Here is a 26,880-nt window from a genome sequence, read left to right on the forward strand (position 1 = left end):
CTACTATCACGACTACTATCATGTCTCCCACGTCTTCTCCCTCTTCTCCTGCCTTCCTCATCGCCTCCTCTAGCCATTTTATGTCACCCTGATGCTGATGCATAGAAAAAAGAATGTTATTATTAACTTACAAGTATATGGTATCTACTTATATTTTATTCTTACATAAAATTAATTTTTAATCAATTTTAGAAAATAATTTAATGACATAATACAAAAAAATCAAAGATGTCATAACATAACCAGTATATAGTACGCTCCAAAACACTTTAATATTAATCTACTATTTTTCTTTTATTTTCAAAATCAAAACAGATATTTTCCCCTATTTTTTAAAATTATTTTTCAATAATTAATCTATTTTTTATATTTTTTGAAAATTAAAATAAATAATTACCTGCTGGAAAAAAAATTTCACTCCGATGGAGTCGTAGAACAGCCATTGGTGACTAACATATATATAGTTAACGACCATCAAAGCAATATTTAGCATAAAAAGTAACATTTTATGTTAATGGAAAATGATTTTTTAAACCAGAAAAATAAAAAAAGATTTATGTACAAAAAAAAAATTTCGACTCCATGAGGTCATAGATTGGCCTCTAATGTCCAACATATAAAAAATTTACAAGCAACCAACAAGTATTTATGTATTATTTAAAAAAAAAAAATGGTTTCAGAGAAAGAACTTTACCTTAGGCTTTGGATGTATAGATCTTCTTGTAGGATTCCAATAGAAGTGAAAGAGTGTGATGCTGTGGCTAATTAGAGGATAGAAGTAGTGTTTGAAGTTCAAAATTGCCTCCCTGGACCAAAATCACCGAAATAGCCGAGACAGAGTCAAAAATTTCGACTCTGTCTCGACGAGATGGTGTATTTATAAAGGGGGAGTGTACCATTTCGGCGAGATACCGAAACCGTACCGAAATTTGGGTCAAAATACCGAAATTTTGACCTAAACTATGCATACATCCCATTTCGTAGGCCATTTCGTTTGGGTAAAAAAAAATCACCGAAATTCCGATATTTCGGTGAGATTTCGAACCATGCTGCTGAAGCCTGGACTGGATGAGGTCAAGTTTCTCTTGGCAAGCGGTGACCTGCGTAGAGATGTTGCCAAATGTGGCGACGTTCCAAGCTTTGAGAGCCACTTTCGCACTCTTGAGCTTTTTGGCAAAAGTAATGAGGGGAGAAGCAGAGAAAGTGGTGGGGATGGCCCAAGTATCCCTGATTAAGGGGAGAAACTCCTCGTGGAGGGTCCACATGTCAAAGAATTTGAAAGGTTTGGGGCCAAAGGAGATGTGGGGCTGAACAAAGAGGGAGATGGGGGAGTGGTCAGAGATGCCTGGAAGATCAAAACCGACATGGGAGGAGGGAAAGGAGGAGAGCCAAGCTTTATTAACAAGAAGGCGATCAAGCTTACAAGCTACCCTATCAGGCCCATTTCGGCGGTTGTGCCGGGTGAGTGTGGAACCAGACCACCGAAGGTCATCCATCCCTATATCCTCGATGCACTTATTGAAGGAGTTAGAGGTGAGGCTGTCAATAGGGGTAGCTCCAATTTTCTCATGAGAAGCCCTGACCACATTGAAATCTCCTCCAATACCCAGGGAAGAGAGGAAAGGTTAGAGGAGAAAAAGAGGAGATTGGGCCACAGTGGGAGTCTGTTGGGGGCCCGATTAAGAGCATAGACAACAGAGAAGTAGGAAAGGGGGGAGCCCGTGGGAGGAGAGAGAGAAATGGATGACTTGGGAGGAGGAAGCAATATGGGCGACATGAATGAGTTGGGGGTTCCAAAGGATCCAGATGCGCCCATCAGGGGAGTGGGGGTAGTTGGTGATGAAGGACCAAGAAGGGGCAATAGAAGCGATAATGCGAGGGGCATTGGCTTCAAGAACATGGGTTTCAAGGAGATGACAAACCACTACTTTGGATGATTTAAGGCGGGAGTGAATGACAGCATGTTTGGCTGAGAAATTAAGCTCTCTGACATTCCAGATGGTCCAAGGGATCATTTGGACAAGGGAAGAGAGGGCATTCGAGGCTCAACCGAGCAGGCGGAAGGACCAATTTTGAGATTGGTCCGATGGGAATATCCCTTGAGGGGGGAGAGGGAGAGGGAGAGGGAGAGGGAGAGGGAGGGGGTGGGGGTGGGGGTTGGGGGTGGGGTTGGTGGGGGAGTTTTGGGAATGGTCTGTCCCTTGGGATGGCTAAGGGTAGACATGATCTTCTTCTTTTGGCCAACCCCAGTGTTCCTGTGGAGGATTGGAGGAGCTAGTCCAGACAAGGAGGGCTGGGGAGAAACATCAGTCAGTGGATTGTGGATGTCCTACGAGTCAAGAATCCCAGAAGTGAGGCGAGCATCAGGGACATATAGGGGGCCCTGGTGAGGAGCACCAATGGGCGGCAGGACAGGCTAAGGGCAAAGGTGTAAACATGAGCATCAGGGGCATGCAGGGGGCCAAGGTGTGGAGCACCAATGGCTGGCAGGACTGAAGGAGGACCAGCAGTGTGAACTGGAGTAACAGGGGCATGCAGAGGGCCAAGGTGAGGAGCACCAATGGCCTGTGGGGTTGGCGGAAGGCCAGTAGAGTGCACAGGATTGGGAGCAGCAGCAGTGGAGATCATAGTATCCTTTATTCGTCTAGGCAAGGCTGGCGGAGGGTTAGTAGCGATCAAGTGGTTGGGTTTTGCAGTAGTGACTTGAATTCCGTTTGATTAGTGATCATGAAGGATGAAGAGTCGGGGACGATGCCTTCCAAGGCATGAGAGGACAGCGGCTTAGAGGAGGCATGAGCAAGGCCAATCAAGTGGCCATCAGAGGAGACAGAAGCTTGGGCGGCGGCCAATTGAACCAAGGAAGATGCAGACGCATCAACAGTAAAGGCTCGACGCAGGCAATAGGGGGCCATAGTGGAGGTGGTGGAGCCGATGGGACCTGGGGCAGAGATAGCACCTTCCAAGGCGGCAAAAGGGGAGACGACGGTGGAGATGACGTAATCGAGCAATAGGGGAGATGATGAGGAAGTGGTTCCTTCTAAGGCGGTGAATCCAGCCGGCGAGCAAGCAGTCGGTAAAGACCCACAAGGGGTGGGGGCACAAGGACTTGTAGCAAGGTGATGACCAGAGGCAGAGTGTTTTCGAAGGGATTCGGGTAGAGGAGAAGGCGTATGTGGGTGCAGGGTCGGGTTCTAAGGGTTGGAGCATGTGATGGGAAAGTTGTTAGTCGGGTTGGATAAAATGGTTGGGTCAGGTAGTAGGTTGAAAGAATGGTTCATGTTGTAGAGGTTGGCCGGATATAGTGGGTGGTCTTGAGGAAACTTAGAAAATTTTGACAGCAATTGGACCGGTAAGAACTGGTTTAAAGGGAAGAAGGGGGCTTCAGGCTGGACCGAGCGGATGGGGTTAAGAGGAGGAGACAAATGGGAGTGGGAAGAGGGTGAGGGGCATGGGTTCAGGTCATCGGGAGGGAGGAGGGATGGAAGGGGAGGAAGGATCAGGAATGGGGGAGTTTCCGTCGGCAGGAGCCGGTGGAGGGAGGGGGAGGGGCATGGGTTCAGGAGGATGCATGGTCTCTAAACGACATTAATATGCCTTAATTCTATGGTGAGAGACATTTATTATTGGTTTGACGAGCAACCACCAGATTTCATTTGTTGAAGGGAGAGGGAGATTTATCTTTGTTTTTTATTGTTTTTGTTCATATAGAAGATTCTGTGATCTTGTAGTGATTTCTTCTTGGTGAGAGACATTTTATTATTTGGCTTGATGAGCAACCATCGAATTTCATCTGTTGTTAAATCAACTCAACTGGACCCAAAATTTTTCCAAGTACTTTGTTTTGCTTATTTGGAATAAACTTTGATTTTGATTTTATTTGATGTTGTTTTTTAGGGTAGACACTGATATATGCGATGGGATTTTTCTCATCTGGAGGTACAGGGTGTTTAGTTTCATGTCTAATAGATTGTCCTTGGATAAATGCTGCATTATCATGTGCAGATATGCTTTTTTTTCTTTTTTCCTGACTATTTGATTGATGAATCATTTGTTGAAAACTTTGCCTTTTGATGATCTAGTAGAGTATCCTTCACCTGTGCGGATGAAGTAATGCACATTTCTTGTGCAGTTTTGTAAAATTTGGCTTGTTTTGTTCCAACTGACTTCTGTATTAGCTCATTTAGTTCCCAGTTTCTCACCAACTTTAGTACATTTGCCTTTTCTTTTTAAGCTTTTGGCTTCACTATCATAAAATGATATGAGATACATCTGTTGAGTCTTTTAGAACTCTCGATAATATCAAGACTGGCACTGATTTTCCTTGAAAGCATTATTATGTATGATTAAATCCTCATTTAATCTGAAAAACTTCTCTTAGAATATCTTATCTTTTTCTGTTCCTTTTGTTCAATAATAATGTGGTTCTTTTCAGGTCAAGTCTTTTAGCAGATCTCTGGAGTCCTTCAAAACTGCTATTGTTGTGGGTGGAACAATCATAGCAGAACAGGTAGCTAATTATACTACAGGCATTGGTGCAGTGCTGCTTTTTATGGTTGTGGGCTTCTGGCTATCTTAAAGCATTTCAATTAATGAAAGGAAATATTAAGAGGAAAAACCTTTCCTGGTAATGCATATAAATTGCTTAAGGGGCTTCTTTTGGTGGGAATAAGCCTTGGGCTAGGTAACATATGTGTTGGGCCTTTGGACAAGGGGTTATCATTGTAATGGGTCACTTGTTTTTCCTTCTTGGTAATGAATTCGTTACTTTAATGGGTCAAAGATATGGGTAGGAGGTAGGAATACAGGATTAGTTGGGGTCTTGACAGTTTTCTATTTCACTTATTTATTATTTTATCTTTTCTTTAGTCGGAATAGGTCCGAAGTTGGCAATCCAGCTTATTTCTATCTTATCTCTAGAGTTAGTCTTTTAGTAAAATAGGTTACTGCTTTCTACTTGGATTAGTTCACATTATAAGAAATGTGAAGGTCTATGGCTTTCCAACGATTTGAAGTTATATTATTAGTTTTTGTTTTTGTTTTTCGTTTTTGGTTTTGCCTTATTTTTTCTTGCTGCTGTGGAGTCAGTAGTTTTCTATGTGAATTCAGTATTATGCTTTGTGGATTCCAAGTGAAGGGTAAGGTGGGTTCCTTAATGAAAGGGTGTATTTTCTTCATTGGTTTGGTGGATTTCTACCCTGATCTACCAGTTTCTTTTTTCTATCAGGTCTAGTTGCATATTCTGTTCTGTTAGTTCCATATGTTCTGTTTTGCAATCATGTTTATGCTAGTCTCTAGCTGAAATTCATAATTGTCAAGGCGTCGCTTAGGCATCGTCTTGGTGTCCAAGCGGTTTTTTTTTTGTGGTCTAGGCAACTGTGTCCTTAGAACAAGGCGTTGGTTTAGTTTTTTATTTTATTCATTACGTATTTGGCTCTGATTAATGCCAAACATCATTTACTTAAGATATTATTCATAAAGAAGGAAATACCTACTACTTGAATCCAATAAAAATAGTCAAAAATTCAAATTCCGAAAAGGATAAAAAGTAAACTCCCAAGTTCAAGAACAAAAACTGAATTTTCAGTTATAGGGGCGATTTTCAACTTCCAAATGCTAGGATTTTCCTCAAATTTAAGCATTTCTAAAAACCAAAAGAGCAGCAAAATATCTTTTGTTCTGATTTCTAAAATTTATTTCCATTCAGCGCAATTTTAAACAGCATTTGCACACACCAAAAAAGGTTTTACCGGAGAATAAATCCTCTAATATAAATCATATTTAATCAATCTTGGATTTGTTAGAAAGCTGATTGTGTGCTCTACCTAATACAAAATGTCTCATGTAAAAATATAACTATTTGATCAGTCAACTTATTAGAGAACAAGAACATTTCTCTAAATTGAGAGCAGTTTAATTACTTATAGATAAGATCATATATTGACCCTCCCTAGGCCTCATAGTGGTGGGAGCCTCGTGCACTGGGTACTCCCTTTTAGATAAGATCATATTTTCCAAGAACAATATAAACCAATTGACAATTAACCTCAATGTGTTTGGTCTGTTCATAGAAGACATGGTTACTAACAATATATATATAGTTGCTTGGTTATCGGAAAACATATCACCTGGCTTGGTAATAAGAAACCCAAACTCTTGAAGAAGTGATTTTAACCACAACAACTCAGCTGCAGTATGAGTTACAATTTTGTATTCAGCTTCAACACTTGATCTAGCAATAGTAGTCTATTTCTTACTCCCCCAAACATAGTTGTCAAGGCATCGACTAAGCGTCCAAGCTTTTTCTTGGGCCCAAGGCAACAACACGCCTTGTTGACACTTCACGAGTTTTTGTTGATTTATGTTTATTGTTTTGTTTTCCTTAGCTAGCCTGACAGACCCAATTGATTTGTGTATTTAATTACAAATTGAGAGAGTTCACGAATATTGTATGAAAATACTAAATAACTCACAAGATATGAATTTGGGTGATCTATCCATGACCAGGATGAAGCTTGGGTGAAACTAAGTGGAGGCCCGAACCGACTGATGTTGAAGAATCAACATGAGTTGTGGTTAGGGGTGAAATACCACTCGAACCCAGATAGTTCTCGATGAGTATGCTTATATACTTATTTTATAACCTATACTTGGTTATTATATGTTGATATTCTCATGTTAGTTGCTCCATGGTGACCAAGTGGTCATAGGTTCAAGTAAGGAAATAGTTTCTCGACAAGGTGGGAATAGGGCCGCGTACATTATGACCCTACGAACCTGCAGTGGTGGGAGCCTCGTGTGCTGGATACTCCTTTTTTATATAAAATTATTATTATTGCATTACATGTGGTCATATACTACACACCTAGGCAATGCTTAGGTGAGTGCCTTGGGTTGCCTAGGCGCCTATCCTACGCCTTGGGTTGCTTAGTCGCCTTGACAACTATGTTGCTAAGTAACAAGATTTCCCCCAACAAAAGTATGATATCAAGTAGTAGATCTCCTCTCACCTTGAGCATCAACCAGCCCAATCAGCATCTGAATACCCAATAAGATTAACATTTTTATTAGGTTTGTATATAAGATCCTTTCCTAAAGCACCTTTATGATAACTTGAAATTTGTCAAGCTGCCCCACAAAGAGCCGTTTAGGTGTCTCCATCAATTGACTTATAAATCCAATTGCAAAATAAATATTTGGTTTGGTTATAGTGAGATTAAGAAGTTTTCCCACAAGCGACATGTACTGATGTTTATCTACAAATTCCTCACCATCATTAGCCTCAAACTTTTGATGTGATCCATTGGTGTATAAACAGGTTTAGAAGCTGACATCCTAGTCTCAGATAGAATATCCAGCACATACCTCCTCTGAGAAAGATTAACGCCTTTGCTACTCCTCATAACCTCAATTCGGTGAAAATACCTGAGAACACCTAAAATTTTCATTTCTGTTGTAAATAAGACGTAACCTTTAAAATGGCAGAAAATAATTTTGTCATCAACATATATAACAAGCATGACCACCCTAGAATAATGGTGACGAACAAATACTGAATGATTAGACTAACATTGAGCAAGCCCACATCGAGTAACTAACAAAATTTGTCAAACTAAGCTCGAGGAGATTTTTTCAAACCATAAATTGCTTTATGCAATTTGCACACCTTACCTACACTCTCCCCTTGAGCAACATTAAGTTGCCCCATAGATACCTCCTTGAGCAAAGCACAATAGATGAATGCTTGAATATCGAACATATACAACAGCCAATCAAGATTAACAACAATAGATATAACTACCTCTGAACATTCAACCTAGCAGTGGGGGAAAAAGTCTCAAAATAATTGAAACCATATGTCTGAGTGCACCTTTTTGCTGCTAACCGGACCTTAAGCCGCTTAACAGAGTTGTTGGGGTTATACTTGATAGTATACGCCCAATGACCCTGCACGGTCTCCATGCCTTGAGGGAGATTAACCAAGGTCCATATCTTAAGAGAGAGTAAAGCATCCATCTCCGCCATAGCTATCTAGGCGTCCACCTTGGCGTCCAAATATCATAACATTTACTTAAAATATCATTCATAAATAAGCAAATACCCCCTATTTGAATCCAATAAAAATAATTTAAAAATCAAATTCTAAAAGTATAAAAAGTCAACCCCCCTGTTCAAAAACAAAAACTGGATTTTTGGTTGTAGTAGCGATTTTCAACTTTCAAATGTTGGTGTTTTTCTCAATTATGAAAATTTTGTAAATCTAATCATAGTAAAACATTGCTAAAAACCAAAAGTCCGATAAAATAGTCTTTTGTTTTGATGTCTTTAAAATTATTTTCATTCATGCGATTTTAAAAGCATTCGCGCACTTTAAAATAAGTTTGACCGGAACATAAGTTTGTCATTACAACTCATATTTAAGTAATCTTAGACTTGTTGGAAAGTTGGTTTTGTGCTATATCTAATACAAAATGTCTTGTGTAAAAATAAAATCATTTGACCAGTAAAACTTATTATAGAACAAGAGCATTTCTCTAAATGTTGATTTTTAATGACTTAATGTTGATTTTTGATGATTTGATGTGACTTAATGTTGATTTTTGATGACTTGACATGATTTAATGTTGATTTTTTATGATACAAGGTATATGTAGCATACTAAATAATGTTAGAAAAGATTGAAAATAAAATATAGCATTTGGTCTCCTCGTTCGCCTTAAGGCGGGCACCTTGGCACCTTAGTGCTTAGGCAGCCCTCCAACGCCTTGGTTTGCCTGGGCGTCTCAAGATGGTTTTGGGAATAAAATGAGCAAACAAGGGCAAAACAAAACTATGAAGGAAATAAGGAAGATGAGACGCATAATCAAAGTTATTAATAGGATAAGCAACCGCATGATGTTGTGTACAAGATAGTGTACCTTGCTTAAAGCAATGGGCAAGTCAATAGGTATAGAGGAGGCATTAGGAACTTCAACCACGGAAGCTGACTGAGTAAAGAGCAGCGGAGATTTAAGGCGTTTCTAATGTGCTTCTGGCCGAGATGAGGTCAGAATATAATTAGGAACTAAAAAAGTTATTGGAGGAGACTGAAAATGTCAATTGCTAATTCTCAACCCTTAGCAGAAAGTAACATCAACCCTTACAAACTGTTGCTGGTAGTCGGATCACAACAATGATAACCCTTTTAAGTTCGAAAAATTTATATATATAAAAAAAAAACACATTTAATCACTTAGGGAAATAATTTATCAATACCTGGTCGCAAAACATGAATAAAACAAGTGCAGCCAGATACATGTGGTAATAAGGAAAATTAAGAAGAATCAAGAAAAAAACAATGCTTATAGGGGGCTTATTCTGAAGAACAGAAGAAGCCATGCGATTAATTGGATATCAATCGTTTTGTGAAGCAATTTCTAACAAGTGTCGGTGTTTCCTTTCAGCTACACCATTATGCTGGGGGTATAAGAGCAACTAGTTTGTTGTGAAATACACTGCATAGAGCAAAAGGAAGATATGGTAATTTGAGTATATTTCAATGCATTATTTGAACGGAAAATTTAATTTACGTATCAAACTGTGTTTTTATTTCATGATAATAAGATTTAAAGACAAATAAAAAAATATGAAACAATATTTCAACAAATATAACCAAGTTTAGCAAGAATGATTGTCCACAAAGGTAACTATACATATACCTTACCTGACTGAACATGACAAGGACCCCATACATTTGAATGGACTGAAGAAAACAAAGATGGAGTTGTAGACACATCCTGTATAGGAAAAGAAGTATTGTGAAGGTTTCCAAACTTGCAAGCTTCACACATCTCATGAACCATCTGGTAGTCTTGGAGCATAGTTATCAAGGCGAGAAGGTGACCAAGGTGATGGAGGATGGTAAAAAATCAAGGCGACACCAGCAACGCCTAGGCGACCGAGGCGCCAGTTCAGGCTGAGCCACCTTATCGCCTAGGGAACGCCTTAACCATGGCTTGGGGAGTGACAAATGACCCAATGCCAATCGAAAGGAGTATAGGTAGAGGAAACAAAGACAATAGTAGAAAAGAATCACTAGCCAAATAATATAAACAACCTTTCTCATGCCTCCTCCAATCTTCTTTCCTACCTGAAGATACTAGAAGATACAACAAGAAGGATAGAAAGAAAAAGAGCAATTTAGAGTTTTAGTAATTTGATTGATAAATAATAATTACTAACCTAGTGGTAACTGTGGTACATGAAGAACATAAGATAATGATAATGATTAAGTGGGAGGGACACAACACCATTACCAGAAACTTGAGTAGAACCATTAGCAAAAATGACACTTGAGGGATGGTTAGTTTTATGGAAAAAAAAAATGTTAGACTTACCGGTCATGTGATTGGATGCATCAGAATCAATCACTTAATTAGTAGGAGAAGAGGAAGCAAGAAGCGCGGTAGTACCTGTGTGGGCAAGTATGGCAGTAGATGAAGAAGTGGATGCCTCAAGCTACTGAAGACATTCAAGTAGTTGATGATAACCATCTTGAGATACAGAGCTTGAAAGACCAGCTCCAGATGTAGAAGTAGAGTTGCTGACTACATCAGAACACCCATGTGTTACTGCTGAATTTTCCAACTGTGAGGCTCACTGAAGTTTTTAATATATTTTGCCCAACACTTGTAAATAGTGTGATTGGGCCTACCACAATGAGCGCATTGACGGAAAGGCTAATTTGATTGCTGTCCTCCTTGACCCCACCAGTACCACATTCTGTGCCTCCCCCTTGAATCGGGTCCTCGACCAGGAAAACCTGAACCCCATCTATGACTACTGCTACCTATAACAAAGGAAAAATCATCTGTGGTGAAAGAGGCGGAGTCAGACTTGGCAAGGGATGGAGGGACAATGTTAGAATATTGGTTAAGTGTGCCGTAGGGGCACAATGAGGTTTTTCCCCATCCACCGATCCTATTTAGAGTGGGCGGCTGGATGGGGGGTATACCTGTAATTGGGTTATGATTTGTATTCCTGTTATGACTCTAATTTGCTTATTATAAATAAAGGGCTTACATGACCAATTAGATCACTTAAGCATTCCACCCTAACTTGGTTGTTAACATGGTATTAGTAGTGATAACAAGGCTGCTATTAGTATTGCCATAATCCAGTATAACATGACCGTATCAAACATGAGGAGATTGATAGACATTTCATAAAAAAAAGCTGGATTGATTTGTGTTCCCTTTGTGAAGTCTGAAATCAGTTAGTTGATGTATTCGCCAAGGGTTTATTCGGGAAGATGTTTCATTTTTGTTTCGTCAATTTGGGCATGTGTGATATCTATGCGCCAACTTGAGGGGGAGTGTTAAAATATTGGTTAAGTCTGCCGCAGGGGCACAATGGGGTTTTTCCCCATCCACCGACCCTATTTAGAGTGGGCCGGCTGGATGGTGGGGGGTATACTTGTAATTGTGTTTCGACTTGTACTCCTGTTATGACTCTACTTCGCTTATTATAAATAATTGGCTTGTGTGATCAGTTAGATCACTCAAGCATTCCACCCTAACTTGGCTGCCAACGGACATTTCTCTGGATCTGACAAAAATGCTTCATTTGTAAGATTCTCACTCCATCGAGTAGCTGACTTTTCACACAATGAAATTCAGGGTTCTAAACCAAAAAGGACTTAGCAACTTGGAACCCTACACGCTGAGACTTGTGCATTTCAAGATCAGGTGATAAAGGTTGATGAACATTTAATTCTTCCCACATGCCTTTAGGTCATCTTAGACACCTTTAGCAATGGTGTGGGCGATTACATTAGGAGCCATGATGGTTCCTTATTGTTCCACAGCCATACAAGAAGCATATTGTTCTCATGCATCAAGTCCTTATGTTTGATGTCATCATTAGAAGGTGGGGATGAAATTAGAGTATCCAATATTCCTTGGCATTAATATTTACTGCATATGCCCATAGTAGATAGTTTGAAGCACCAGTCAATTTAATAGAGGTGATCTGGACATTCACATTGTCCTTCAGAATTTTTTTGAATCCCCCATTATAATATATAAAAAAAAAAGAGGAAAGAAAAGAACCACAATGGCAGACTAAAGTCGACCACAAAGCACAGGGTAACTTTTGAGTCGTAGTATACCACAAGCAACTGGTACTCAAGCTACAATAGGTTGACAACAATAGAATAATCCAAGGGCATAATCAAATAAGAACTGTTTATGAGGAGCGAATTGGGTTGTTAGAATGACAGATCATCTTTGTTTATAGTAATTGTACAAAATGTACAAGTACATAGATGCCCTTATGGATAATTGGACATAAATGCCCTTATTCATAACCATTAAACCCATATTTACAACAGTCCCCCTCAAGTTGGTGCATAAATGTCATACATGCCCAACTTGGACATTATAGGATAAAACAACTTGTGTCTTAGACCCTTGGTAAACATATCAGCAAGTTGATCACTAGATTTAACGAATGGAATACAAATCAGTCCTTGTTCTAACTTCTCCCCGATGAAATACCTTATACCGGTCAATCTAGATATGCTTGGTGCAATCGTGTTGAACCGGGTTGTGAGCAATACTGATAGCAGACTTGCTATCAAGTATAACATCATAGGCAAGGAACTAGGAGACCAAAGTCCTTCAGAAGACCTTGGAGCCGCATTAACTCACATGTATTATGGGACATAATGCAAAATTCAGCTTCAGCACTAAAGCAGGCAACGAAAGCTTGCTTCTTGCTCTTCCAAGTGACCTAGTTACTGCCAACAAAGGCACCATTACCTGTAGTGGAACGACAATCATCAAGAGAACTTCCCAATCAGCATCAGTATAGGCCTTAACTTAAAGATCACCATGTGAAGAGAGTAGAATCCCCTTTCTAAGAGCTGATTTTAGGTACTGCAAGATCCGATATACAACATCCAAATGTGGGGAGTATGGATTGTGCATATACTGGGTCACCAAACTAACTGTGAAGGCAATATCTGGACGGGTGTTGGATAGATAAATGAGCGTCCCGACCAAACGCTGATAATGACCCTTATCCATGTTTTCACCAGACTTCCTTGACAGATGAACATTAGCGTTAGAAGGAGTATCGATAGGCCTACATCCTATCATCTCTGTCTAGATAGAAGATCCAGGGTGTACTTTCATTGAGAACGAATGATACCCTTTGTTGAACGGGCGACCTCAATTCCAAGAAAGTAGTGCAACGTTCCTATGCCCTTGAGAAACTTGCAACCTAGGAAAGCCTCAAGGCATGAAATTTCCTTCATGTCATCTCTTTTAACCACAATGTCATTGACATAGACTATGAGAACAACAATCTTGGACCCAGATCGCTTAATGAACAAGGTGTGGTCCGCAGTGCTCCAAGTATATCCAACGGAAACCATAGCCTTATGAAATCTTCCAAACTAGGAACATGGGGATTATTTCAGCCCATATAATCGCTTGAGCCTACATACCTTCCCTGTGGTAGTAGTACGCGCAAACCTAGGTGGTTCATCCATAGACACTTCTTCTGTCAACTCCCTGTGAAGGAATGCATTTTTAACATCCAATTGCTTTAACCCCAGCCAAGGTTCACAACACACAAAAGTATTGCCCGGATTGTATTCATTTTTGCAACATAAACAAAGGTCTTGTAATGGTCAAGACCATAAGTCTGGGTAAAGCCTCTGGCAACCAGCCTGGCCTTGTAACTTTCAATACTCACATCCATGTTCTGTTTCACCATAAACATCCTTGCAAGTGACAATCTTCTTCTTTGGAGGAGGACGTATGATGTCCCAAGTATGACTTTTCTCCAAATCTTTTATCTCTTCAATCATGGTAGCCTTCCACCGTGGTTCTTTGACTGCTTCCTGCCAAAATCTGGGGAATGGAAACTGAAGAGAAGGAAGATACAAAAGCACGTTATGAAGGAGAAAGAGAATTGTACGAAACAACCTAGGAGATAGGATGTTGAGTACAGGACCTTGTTCCCTTCCGGGCAGCAATTGGTAAATCAAGTGAGGGTATCAGAAACAACAATAACAGGGGAATACAAAGATAAGATATCACTAGGTCTAGGATCCGGATCAGGAGGTAGCGATGGGGTAGTAGGTTGCTCTGTGACAATAGGTGTGCCCTCATGATTCAAGCAAACATACACTTTCCAAGGCTGAGGCTCGCTCACTTGATGACTCCCCTTGAGCTGAAGGCTTCTTCCCCTGAACTGAAGAGGTAGGAGGAGGACCATACAAAGAAGGAATAAGAAGAAAGGGCACATCTTCTCCAAACAATGATGTCTCCCTCCTACGAAGAGGGGTTGATCATAATAAGTAGCAGATTCGTGAAATAAACATCCGTGGAGTGAAAAAAACCGACGGGAAGCGGGGGTGATAACACTTATAGCCCTTCTGGGTAGCAGGGTAACCCACAAATTAGCCCACAAACACACATTTCAAACCACGAGGATCTAATTTTCCATGGGGCTGGTGGTTGCGAACGAAGCGACCACAACTAAATACCCTTGGTGGAACAACAAAGGGGGAAGAACCAGTGAGGACTACAGTAGGAAACTTTAAGTCTAGGACCTGAGTGGGCATCCGATTGATAAGATGGGCCACAATAAGCATAGCCTCACTCCAAAAGAAAGGAGGCATACTCATCTAGAAAAGGAGAGCATGGGAAAACTCTAGAAGGTCCCTGTTCTTATGTTCAGCTACACCATTTTGAGGTGATGTGTTGACGCAACTTGTCTAATGATTGATACCCTGGGCAGCATGGAAAGTCTGAAATCTCAAAATACTCTTTACCATTCTCACTACAGAGAATTTTCATGCGAGCATTAAACTGAGTACAAACCATGTAATTGGAAAACAATGGAAAACCTCACTTTATAAGGCATTAAATAAAACCATGTGGCACATGAGTGACAATCATGGCTTAAGATCTCGTTTTTTCAAAAAGAAGAGACGAGATACATGGCGGTATAAATTGTACAAAAATTTGACCAAGGTCTCAAGATCTCCCCAAATCTCGCCAAATTTCGCCAAATTTCGCCAAATCTTGCCAAGAACTCGCTCCCTCTCTATTTCTTCTGAAGGAAAAACACTAAGAAGCAAGGATTGGTACTTTTCTTGAGGATCTCCATTCCTACACTCATTGTAACTTAAAGAGTAGAGAATATTACCTCCTCATACACATTTGGAGTTACTTTTCTTCTCAAGAACCATTTTAGATAAAAAAGAAATCGTCTCACACCCATTTTTTCATGGAAACATCATCAATACTTGTTGGTTTACATTTATATATATATATATATGTGATGCATATCACTGAACTATGGATTCATGGAGGGAATAATTTTTTCTGTTTTTAATTTTTAATTTTTCTGTTTAAATAAATAATGCGTATAACACTGACCTTATGTTGTTATGTTGCTTATCTTATGTCATTTCAAATTTTCAATGTATGTTAATGTGACTCATCAGTCACCAATGTTAATTGTTAATCAACTAAGTAATTTTCTATGATGTTTTTTAAATTCTTATAATAATGGTGTGTCATGTGTTGATTGTGGAATAGAGCATACTAGCCTAGGGTCCGGAGAGTTGGAGATGACTTACATAGGGTACGAAGTCAAAGTACCATTTTAAGTTTGATTTAAAAAAAAAAAAAAAAAAAAAAAGATGTTTCTATTGTGTTTAGAAGGCCCAAAAATGAGGCAAATATCAAGTTTCAGGGGCTAGAAGACCATATGGCCATTGAGACCAACCAACGAGTCGATCGGGAAAAAATACATGATCTCGGCAAGATCTCACCAAATCTCTCTTTTTGGATTAGTGAGATGGGGGGGGGGTGAGAGAGATCTTAAACCTTGGTGACAGTCGATAAAAGTAACAAACCAACGAAAACCTGAAACACAAGTAATACGGGGAGGGCCCCAAACATCAAAGTGAATTAGCATAAAAGGTGTAGAACTTCCATTATTTAAGCTTGAATAGATAGAACATGTTTGCTTGGCTAAAATGCAAGCATCAAAGAAAAAACCCTTCGAATTTCAATGCTTAAATAAACTTGGAAAAACCCTACTAAGAGTGCTAATTGGAGGATGGCCTAAATGCCGATACCAAAGGGAAAGCTCAGGGAAAGTTGTAGAGGAACCAGTCTGATGTGCCTAACCAACCGAGGAAATATCGTCATCGAGTAAATATAGGCCACCTTGTAGCCTTCCACGACCAATTGTTCTCTTTGTCACCAGATCCTGAAAAACACAGTGAGAAGGGAAAAATTCACTTTACAATTCAGAGCGGTGGTAAGAGGGTCAATAGAGAGAAGGTTAGTGGAAAATCAAGAACATGAAGTGCAGATTCTAAAGACAATGTAGGAGAAGAAAGAATGGATCCTTTTCCGGAGTCAGAGGAAAGAGACCCATCAGCAACACGAACCTTGTCCTGTCCTAAACAAGGAGAATACCGAAAAAATAAACTGGAAGTGCTAGTCATGTCATTAGTGGCCCTAGAGTCAATGATCCAGGGGCAAGAAACCACTGATGCACATTGATCAACAAATGAGATACCTGAGGAGGGGAGGTTGTGATCAGTGTGGACCACATCACCACAGTAGATGTAGAGGTAGACAAAGTGTAAGCAGGTGGGCGACTCAGAGACGTCATATGGCGGAACATGGTAACCTCTTCCTGTGAGAGAGATGAGCTAGTCGCAGCAGGCATGGTACTAGCAGGTACAAAAGCATCCGCCTCAGTGTGATTAGCATCCTGGGAAGACTTGCCACGGCCCTTGCCCTTATCATATGCAGGACGATCTTGAAGCTTCCAACAAAACTCCTTGGTATGCCCGCTCATTCCCACAATAGTCACATGACTCACATGTCACATCGAACATGTTCCTTGTCAGAGACTTAGAGGTGGAATGATCTGCAGGACAAGTAGTACCAGTGTGTGATGAAGAGTGAGACCTCGTGAATAAGGCTGATCAATCCGGAGTAGCAGATGGTGGTGGTAACATGGTACCCCTATGACTGTCTTCTAACTGAACCGATGAATAAGATTGCTCCAAAGTGGGAAAAGGGATCATGACTAAGCACTTGAGCCTGAATCTAATCACACTCAATGTTCAGCCCAGCCAAAAAATCATAAATATGAAACTGATTTTGTTGGTTCCTGTAGCTGGTAGCAGCATCAGGACATTTAGGCTGATAGGTATCATAGAAATCAAGTTCCTTCCATAATATATGCAATGCAGTATAATACTGGGACAAACTGAGATCCTTCTGCTTGGTGTTATGGAGACGTTTACGCAAATCAAACACTTGGGCAGCATTTTCTACCTGAGAATATGTATCCTTTGTTGTCTTCCAGATCTTGGTAGCAGTATCCAAGAGAAGAGAAGCACTAGCAATTGTGGTTGCATAGAGCTCAAAAGGAAAGACATCACCATCAAGTCCTCAGAACTCCACTTATCCTGGGATAGACCTTAAGTAGTAGGCTGTACTGTCTTTCCTGTCAGATAACCAGCATAGCCACGGGCATTTGATAGCAAGATAACAAGAACGTTACCACATCAAGTAATTTCCCCCGTCAAGGCGAACATTATTGACAGGGAGTGATGGGTAAGACTGACGTGCTCTATGACTCACCACTTCTGATCCCGTCGATGCATCAGTCATGTCTGACATGGTGTAACAGCAAAAGAGTTGTGGAGGGATGAAGTAGAATGTTTGAGACAAGCCACACAGCCCTATAACACAAATCGCAAGTAGCAAAGATGCCAAGAAGTAGGGAAAAGCCCTAAAAGGAAAAAAAAATCGTTAAGAGGGTAAGAACCCTGATTAATTGATTTTTGCTCTGGGAGGTGACCTGGGATGGAAAGGGGTTAGCACGAGCCACATCACTGGTGAATAACTTCGGAAGAAGAAGGCTTCATTAACCTAAATCAGTGCAAAAAGGCGAGGAAGATAAAACCCTGGCATAAAAAATGATTAGGGTGAGAAAATTCCTAAAAATTGATATAGGATCTCTCAGATCATTAGGAAGGGAGATCTGAGAGTCCAGGCAAAGCAGAGGAGAGGGGCTCAAAAAGCTTTGGTAGTTTTAGGGAAGCACTACCGAGAGAGAAGGGGCCCTATGGTTTGGATCTTGGCTCTAATACCGTGATCGATTATGAGGAATGGATTGGGTTATCAAAATGACAGACCCTCTTTATTTATATTGAGTGAACAGCAAGTGCAAGTACATTTATGCCCTCATGGACAGAAATACCCTTATAGTTACCGTTAAACCCATATTTACAACAAGATTCACTTAGAATCAGCTGCAGATCATACGGGATCACAACAAAGCAAGTGTGCAGATTTATAAATATACCAAAAGACTGTATACTTCTAGAACAGTCATAAGGAATGATGAACAACAACCAATAAGAGGAATAAAAATATAGTGGTGAATCATTAGAGGCAGCAACAAGAAATATCTATCAACAGCAGCTGTCTCAGCAACATCTCAAACTACAAAGATAAACCAGCACTCATACCTCATACCACAGGGGAAATAATAAATCATGCAAAGGGAGGATAGTGATAACACATAATGGATGCACATACCTCAGTCTTTATCAACCGATGGATCACAAACAGTATCTGATCCATATCGCAAGATAAAAACAGAAAAACCTTCTAGCTGCAAGTGAAAGGCCTCAAATCAAGATAAAATCAAGATCGTATGAAAGTACCATCTGATTGCTTTGAAATTTCAATTGATGGTTGGCAGGAACATGGATGACTTCTTTGTAAAATCACAGCATGATCTGATATATTGATCACCATATATCAACTAGTCACAAAAATAGAAAGGGACAGATTTGATGAGCATACAAAGGATTAATCTTCCATCTTTAGATGTGTAGTGATCATATTTCAGCCACAATCTTCATAGCAGTACTGCAAGCAGCAAGTTGCTCCAACCACGAAAATCTTCTTGGAAGACCCTCAAAACAGCCAAGAGAAGGAATTGAAACAATAATAAGTTATTGCTCTGATACCATGTAACAGTATCAATTAAATAATGAGCAGCATGTAAAAGATGAAGAAGACGACGGAGAAGGAGATGAAGAACCGTGAGATAGAAAATTAGAGAGGGAAAACTATCAATAGGTTTTGTGTGTTATGCAGTTAGGCCCTATTGACATCAGCCAAGTATTTTTTTTGGATGAATAAAGTAATTCATAACCGAGGGAGAAGAATATACAAGTGAAAAAGGGGGGAGGGGATGCCTAAGCCAACAATGAAAAGAAAACCAGCCCAAAGGCCAGCAGGAATTTAGACAAGCCACAACTATCTAATGAACATGATACAAAATAAGGGGGGGGGGGAATCCAAAAGCATCCGAAAGAAGGCAAGAAGCCATCAACAGGAGTGGATGAGGTTGACCTAAAGGTTCCAAGAGGCTATAATGTGGGAATTCCGGGGGAGATGGTGATAGGGCGGGGGTGAAGGGATTGGGCTTTAGAGGAAACATCAATGTAGATAGCTTTCCAAATCTTATCCGGAGATCTAGATTTGGGGGTCCATCTACTGATGTTTCTCTCCATCTAAAGATGATTAATAGTAGCACAAAAAGCCAATTTCCATATGATGTCACAAATGGAAGGACTAGAGAAGGTCATGTCAATCCAAATCTATTTTCTATCAAGAGGGAGAATGGATCTCATAGCCGGCCAACATTTGGAAAGAACAGATTTTCAGATGAGGGAGGAAAAGGAGTAGGAGAAGAAGAGATGGGGGATATCCTCAACTCCATTGGGGAAGAGACAACAGGAGGGGTTGGCTGGGATGTTGCGGTGAATGAGAAAGGATTGGGAAGGGATACTGTTTGATAAACAACGCCAAAGAGTGAAGCTATGGCGGGGGATGTGGCATTTAAACCAGACCACCTTGTGCCAAGGAACGAACGGAGACGGGATGCGGATGAAGGACCAAGCCGAGGCAGAGGAGGAGCCATTGGAGGAGGGGAGCTAAATACACTTATTTTCTCTTCCTCTATGACCAGGGGGGAGAGGAGGGAGGGAGGTCTAGAGGTCCAGAAGAGAGGGGGAGGAGAGTGGGGGGGACCAGCCGGCAGGGGAGAGAATAGAGGAAACAAGAGCATTGGAAGGGAGGCCCCAGAAGAGTAGATGACTCTAGGAGAGACGAGGAACATCAGCCAAGTATTATTATATACTAACGAAAAAAGAAGAAAATTACATACCTGCCCTTCAGTTAACAATGTGACATAAACCATAAAAATGAGAAATGAAAAGTGAAAGTGATGTAGAGGCTATGGCCTGGCTGGATAGACATGACCCACTTGGGAGGCCAAGCCTAGAACCAGTTCTAAAGCATTTTTCTGTTCTGGAAAAGGCCTGTAGACATTTGTTAGTTTCTTATTTAGCTAGCTGGGATTTTATTTGTTATCTGTTTTATTCCATTATGTGGTAGATTACGTAGGAATTATTTCCTAGTTTGTTAGTTTCTTATTTTAGTTGGGTTTCTATTTCTATGCAAGGGAATTTTCTTTATTCTAACAATGCAATACCATAGAAGAGAGATTTGATGGGATACATTTTTATTGGAGTTTATCCTGGTGCAATGAGAGCCTGGTTCAATTGTTGAGTTCTTCATCTTCCTCCCTGGTTTGAATATCTTCTTCAAATCCCTCTTCCTTTTATCAGGTCTGAACTCTCCCTTACTCTTCTTATACTTCTTTTATCTTTTTCTTATTATTCCTTCTTCACTCCTGCTGTTACACTTTTACTATCTTTGCCATGTTCCAGCATCAGACTTGGTTTAGCAAGAGAGAGCTTTGATCTCTCTGATCCTCGTTTCTTTCAACCAGAAATTTTGGGAACCTCACTTACCTGTAGGCAACCCTAACCGTGAAGTTTGATCTTAAGATCTCTGGTATGTTGAGAATTAAAAGCTGATATTTAAGCCTGCTATGAACAGTTCCTCCCTGTTCATCTTTTGAGAAATTTAACTTGATTTCAGGTTGTGATTTGGATCAGAACTTTGTTGTACTCAAGAGTCCTGGTAGTGAAGAATTTTAACCTGAAATGTCAGACTGAACTGTTTCTCAACTGTCAATCTCTCATGAATGAGATCTCCCTTTCGATAGCAGGTTTGATCTACCGCTGGTTTTGTTAGAATCATGAGGTTGAGGAAAAGTAAAGTCCTGAGATTGCCTAGACCCACTTCACTTATAATTACTACATAAAGCCCTCGTGTCTCAAAGTTTTTTCTGTTCTACTCCCTTTCTCATTGTTATTCCAGATCTGTCATTTTCTTTCAATTTTATTTACTTATATGCCCTAAAGTATGTTCTCTTCCAGAAGAGCCTTTATTCGTGCTATGAATTTACAGAATTTTCACTCAACCATTACATTGTTTTATTTATTATTCATGTGGGCCCTTAGCGACCTATATCTGGGTGTTGGAACCCTAGGTAGCATCAGAAAGACTATACACCTGCAGTGGACAAAACAGCATTTATAACAGTTTTCTAGTTCACTTATTATTTAATATTTTATCTTTGGCTTGAATAGGTCTGATGATAGCAATCAACTTGTCTCTATCTTGTCTTTATCTCTAGTGTTCTTTTAGTAAAATTGGTTGTTTTTTTATTATTTTCTTTTGGATAATGTTATCTTTTAATGCTATCCTATTTGGGTTTGTTCATATTATAAATAGATGTAAAGGCCTATGGACCCCCAACTATTTGAATTGAGATTTAGTTCAGTTTCTCTCTCTCTCTCTCTCTCTCTCTCTCTCTCAATTTTTTGCTGCTGTGGATTCAGTAGTGTGCTTGGTAGATTTCTAGTGAAGGGTAAGGTGGTTTCGTCAGCGGAAGAGTGGATTTCCTTCATGGGTTTAGTGGATTCTGGCCATTTTCTATCAATTCTTTAATTTTCTATTAGATCTAATTTCATATTCTATTGATTCCATTTCCTATATCTCTGTTCTACGATCTTGTTTGTACTAGCTTCTAGCTAGATTTTTCTGTTTCAGGATTAGTTTACATTACCTGGTCTTTATGTATTTAATTTAATTTGCTTTGCTTTCTTCTATTCATTATCTTGGAAGACTCATCACCATCTACTTTCCCTCATATTGTTTCTGTTTGCTTTCTATTTGTGAATTTTGACAGAGGTCTGAGCTGCGAGCGGGAGTAAATATTGTGGTTGCCACACCAGGAAGATTTATTGATCATTTGCAGCAAGGAAATACCTTCCTTTCTAGGATTTCATTTGTTGTTTTAGATGAAGCTGACAGAATGCTGGACATGGGTTTTGAGCCACAGATAAGAGAGGTAAGTAACATCTTCAATCACTGTACAGTTGCTTCAAATTTCTGGATTTCTTGTCATGTTATACCTGCACCGTATGATACAGTTTGTGAGATAACCCATCCCCCCAAACTATTTCCTTTTAGAATAGATTTTTGCTGTTTTTTCTGAATTATCTCTAGGAATTTGTGTGATACTCATTCCAGTATCAGAATGCAGTAAAGAAACTGATTAGAAGTTTGTGACATAAAATTCTAACAAGATTCAAAGACTTGACACTTAGAAAATATAAATGAAGCGAGACCATTGGAGTTCATCACAAGAAGGAATAGTGCAAGTGTGAAACAGAAATGTTAGCAGCAACTGAATCAGAAATATAGCAGCAAATCTAAGCCAAATAAGAGCAGAGGAGGAACTGGAATTCCAAATAAACTATTTAAGGTTTCTTAAAATAAAAACCTGTTCTTTACATCCTGCAACCCCTATTTTATAGAGAACCAACCAAAGCTCTTACTAAAACTGTAACTCCTAATTGGACTCAAAAAATAGAAATTAACCATGTGTAATTACTGGACATCCTGCAAGCCCTGTTTTATAAAGAATAAAACAAAGCTCTTACTATAACTGTAACTCCTAATTTGATGTTTTGAGGGTTGGTTTTACTGTAAATTAAGATTCTGGAACTCTTGGAACCACTTTGATTTTTTTTTTTTTTTTTTTTTTTTTTGCAATCAGCTGAGCTAAAATTCAATTTTGTAACTGCACTGCAACTGTTTCGTGAACAGTAACTTCAAATAAATTTTGTAAATTTATCTATGGATATTTTCTTTTGGCTATTGGAAGTTTTTAAGAGGGTCTTGGGTTTAGGAACTTCTTCCTAAGTTTGATCTGATTTGGAACCTTGCAGAATTTATTACAAATTTTTGATTAATTTCTATTCAGTGCACAGTTCATCTAATGGCATATTTGAAACTAATTCCTAACGCATGTTAGATTGCTTTGGGAGGACTCATGAGTCATGAGGAGGCCAATTAGGGTTTTAATTGATGCAAGCAGTGGCTAATAAACATTCATTAGCCTACTGATGGACTTCTTCAAAGCCATTGGTGAGATCTATGGCAGCTTGCATGGATTGGATCCCTGTTTTGGTGAAACTTGAAGAGTTAAGATGTGAATGTATCCTTGTTAGGAGTTGCCACGTACACATTGCTAGAATCCCTGATTTGCTTGTGCGTGATGGTCAGGGGGTGGTTATCAAAATGATCCTTGAGGTAGAAATGCCTTTTAGTCATCGTGCTTTGAAGCATTGGCTTGTTGGGACTTGGGGATTATGGAGAACATGGTTCTTATTCCGTGCCGTCGGAGGCAGAATATGCCCTTTTCTGTTAGCATTTCTATTGGCATGAGAGAGTGAATTTCCTTGTCTGGCAGGTTATCTGCATGTCAGAGACCAGTTCATTGAGGAATTCCAGTAGAAGCACATAGCATTGGAATGGTTTGATGGTCATCAGAGACCTTTCTATTCCCTGTTAACTCAGTAAATGGAAAACTCGCCCCAATCCAATCTGTCCAAACCACCTAACTCAAGACTGCAATTTGCATGAATTTGTGAAATTTACCTTGGCTTGGGTAGACTCAAAACTTGAATTTTCCCAGCATGGCCAACCTGCCCAAGTTGCACCTTACTAATTACTCTTGTTGCAGCTCTTTGTATGTTTCTCAAGTTTCTGAGGTTGCTTTTTGACATGAATATAATTTGTTTGTCGTACCTTGTAAAGTATTGCTTGCAACAATATCTGTGGAAGCCTAATTTCTTCATGCGTCTTCTAAAATAACATTCTATATGAATATAATTGTGAGGTTCCCCTTTCCTTCATATGAAACTAGCATGTTTATTTTTCTATTCATTTTTCCCAAAATCCTGAACCCCTCTTACTGACTGATAAATTCTGAATGTGTTTTGTATCAAGGAAAGATAATTCTACTTTCCTTCTGTCTTTCTTGCTTCTGACTTCCTCCCTCCCTCTGTCCCTGCTGGCTGCTTTTGGTTTCAAGAGCTTCTTACATACTGTATAATTGTTTTTAATTAGGTGATGCGGAACCTTCCGAAAAATCATCAAACTTTGTTGTTTAGTGCAACCATGCCTGTGGAGATTGAAGCACTTGCACAGGTATTGCTATAGCCTTGGCCCTTGTGTTTGTTTTTGTTTCTGGGGGGGGGGAAGTTTTAGTACAAAGTTGTTAAAGGGTGGAGAGGGCACAATATTAGGAAAGTGGGAAGAGATACAATGTTTAGTCTCTCAATTGACAATTTATATGTACCTCGTTTTTATCTGTGAACTGATGTAACAGTAATTCCTATTGCCTAATTGAGGTTGGGGGTGTGGCTATTGAGCGTATGCATATGTTAACATCTAGTAGCGTTCATGCTCTTAGGCTAGCAGGCAGTCTTATTTTGTGAAGCTCCCTTGCTTTGAGTATGCTCATCATTTAATGGACCTTGTAATAAACCCCAAATTAACACTCACTTGTGTCACCAAATTTAGTACTCACTGGAATTGAAATCAGCTTTTTTCGTCTTTCTATAAGTTGAGTTTTTTTCCCTTTTTTTTTTTTATCTTTACTATTGTTGCATTTTGGATCGATCTCTATAATAAATGTGGTCGTACCATGCTGAGTAAGAGCTTCCATAACATGGTATGCTCAAAATTGGTTGACAGATTCATCCAAAAAAAAAAAAAAATGGTTGACTTGGTGTAACAATTTCAACTTGTTAAGTTTTTCTTCTCAAGTAATAGCAAATTGTTGGGGTTTTGAATTTTCATTTATTAGCTGTACTCCAAGCATAATTCACTTATGACATTTTTCTGTTGGACACTGTCAATTTTCTAGCATTAGTCGCTGACACATTGATCTCCTTATGATGTGGTAATGGGGTATAAAGGCCTTGAAATCTGTGGGGAGAACATAAAAAGGGAAAGTCCAAAATGAAAGGTTCACTGCACAACCAAAACCCTTAATGAAAATACTGGTCACGAGTTAGTATCATCTGAGACAATTGAAACATTTGGGAAAACTTCCAACCCAAAGCATAAGGCCCTGCCTCTACCTTTACATTTTCTTTTGTACAGAAGATAGGTAGAGATATTTCTGTCAGAGATCGAGTAATGATATGCATGGTTTCCCTTGGGAAGCACCGATTGAGTGGGAGCTCCAGTCGCCTACCTGCCATTTGGTGTCGAAACTTAGTGTACATGTTATTCACATCTCTCTCATGTTGTTTAACTTAGTGTACATGTTATTCACATCTCTCTCATGTTGTTTAATTTTGCTGCAGGAACATTACAGCAAGTGGCACAACCCATAGATCTGTCTTGGTCAATTAGATGGCTGATGATACTAGAGTAAATGTTCAATAAATGGTGGGGCATAAAAATGAGTTCAAATACGAAATTTGACACATGGCCAATTGATTGGGTCCTTTATCTAGCCAATTGTTGGAATAGCAACATCATCCCTTCGTTGTTTTGTGGATGAAAGTAAAAGGAGAAGGACTTACTATATGGCAGGCCATATGGTCATCTTGCAATTTGAATCTTTACATGTAGAAAATCAAAGGGGTGCCAGGGCCTATATATCCAACGGTCGGATTGGTCAAGTCAGCCCTTCATGTGGTAGAAATAGTCTCCCATTAGTTGGCTTATATGGAGGCCTTTCTAGGGTGCCTTTGTAAAAATCCTTTATCCTCCATCAAAATAAGCTTCTCCATGCATTACTCTTAAAACTTGAACAACTGGACTAGCGAACCCTGTAAACTTCAACTCAACTCAAAGATGAATATTCAGGTCTCCCCCGACTGCTGCCTATGCTGGAATGGTATTGAAGTTTCTAATCATCTCTTCTTTGATTGCCCTTTCTCCTCCTCTCTTTAGAAAAGAGTTCTCTCCTCTTTGAGGGTGCCTTTGTAAAAATCCTTTAGCCTCCATCAAAATAAGCTTCTCCATGCATTACTCTTAAAACTAGAACAACTGGACTAGCGAACCCTGCAACTTCAACTCAAAGATGAATATTCAGGTCTCCCCTGACTGCTGCCTATGCTGGAATGGTATTGAAGTCTCCAATCATCTCTTCTTTGATTGCCCTTTCTCCTCCTCTATTTGGAAAAGAGTTCTCTCCTTTTGCTGGCCTACTAGAAGATGTCATTTCCTGCTCTTCAGGGGAATGGATTTGGGTGGATATGTCTTTTGCTGGTAGATCTGTTTGCGACATTGCTGGGAAACTTGTGTTTGCTGTCAGCCTGTCACTATTAGCCATATCTGGATGGAGCGTAATCTTCATAGATGGTCTTCCAACTCTAGATCTTTTGATTCGACTTAGAAGACCATCTCTTTTGATGTTACCTCCAAACTAGTTGTTTCTCCTTCTAGGTTCCGGCCGATGTGTGATATCCCAAGGAACGGGCCCATTGTTGTGTCTTGGGGGTCTCCCTTCCTCTATCATCCCTCCCTGTTTAGGGGCTTTTCCTCCTTCCCCCCC

General features: G+C 39.7%; 1 protein-coding gene and 1 long non-coding RNA gene across 8 annotated transcripts in view; both read left to right on the forward strand.

Annotated features, from left to right (window-relative positions):
- Positions 1 to 26,880, forward strand: part of LOC122058123 (ATP-dependent RNA helicase DBP2-like) — a 68,704-nt gene that overhangs the window by 23,270 nt on the left and 18,554 nt on the right. For all 7 annotated transcript variants that reach the window (XM_042620620.1, XM_042620619.1, XM_042620621.1 and 4 more), the window contains 3 exons: positions 4,433 to 4,507; positions 22,207 to 22,368; positions 24,435 to 24,515. In XM_042620620.1, coding sequence (XP_042476554.1) covers positions 4,433 to 4,507; positions 22,207 to 22,368; positions 24,435 to 24,515 — 318 coding nt within the window. The remainder of the gene's footprint in view (positions 1 to 4,432; positions 4,508 to 22,206; positions 22,369 to 24,434; positions 24,516 to 26,880) is intronic.
- On the forward strand, positions 20,573 to 22,166 carry LOC122058125. Its single transcript, XR_006133679.1, has 3 exons — positions 20,573 to 20,734; positions 20,837 to 20,963; positions 21,051 to 22,166. It is a non-coding gene; the product is annotated as an uncharacterized LOC122058125 (long non-coding RNA).

This window comes from Macadamia integrifolia, chromosome 12, assembly GCF_013358625.1.
Source record: "Macadamia integrifolia cultivar HAES 741 chromosome 12, SCU_Mint_v3, whole genome shotgun sequence".
Lineage (NCBI taxonomy): Eukaryota > Viridiplantae > Streptophyta > Magnoliopsida > Proteales > Proteaceae > Macadamia > Macadamia integrifolia.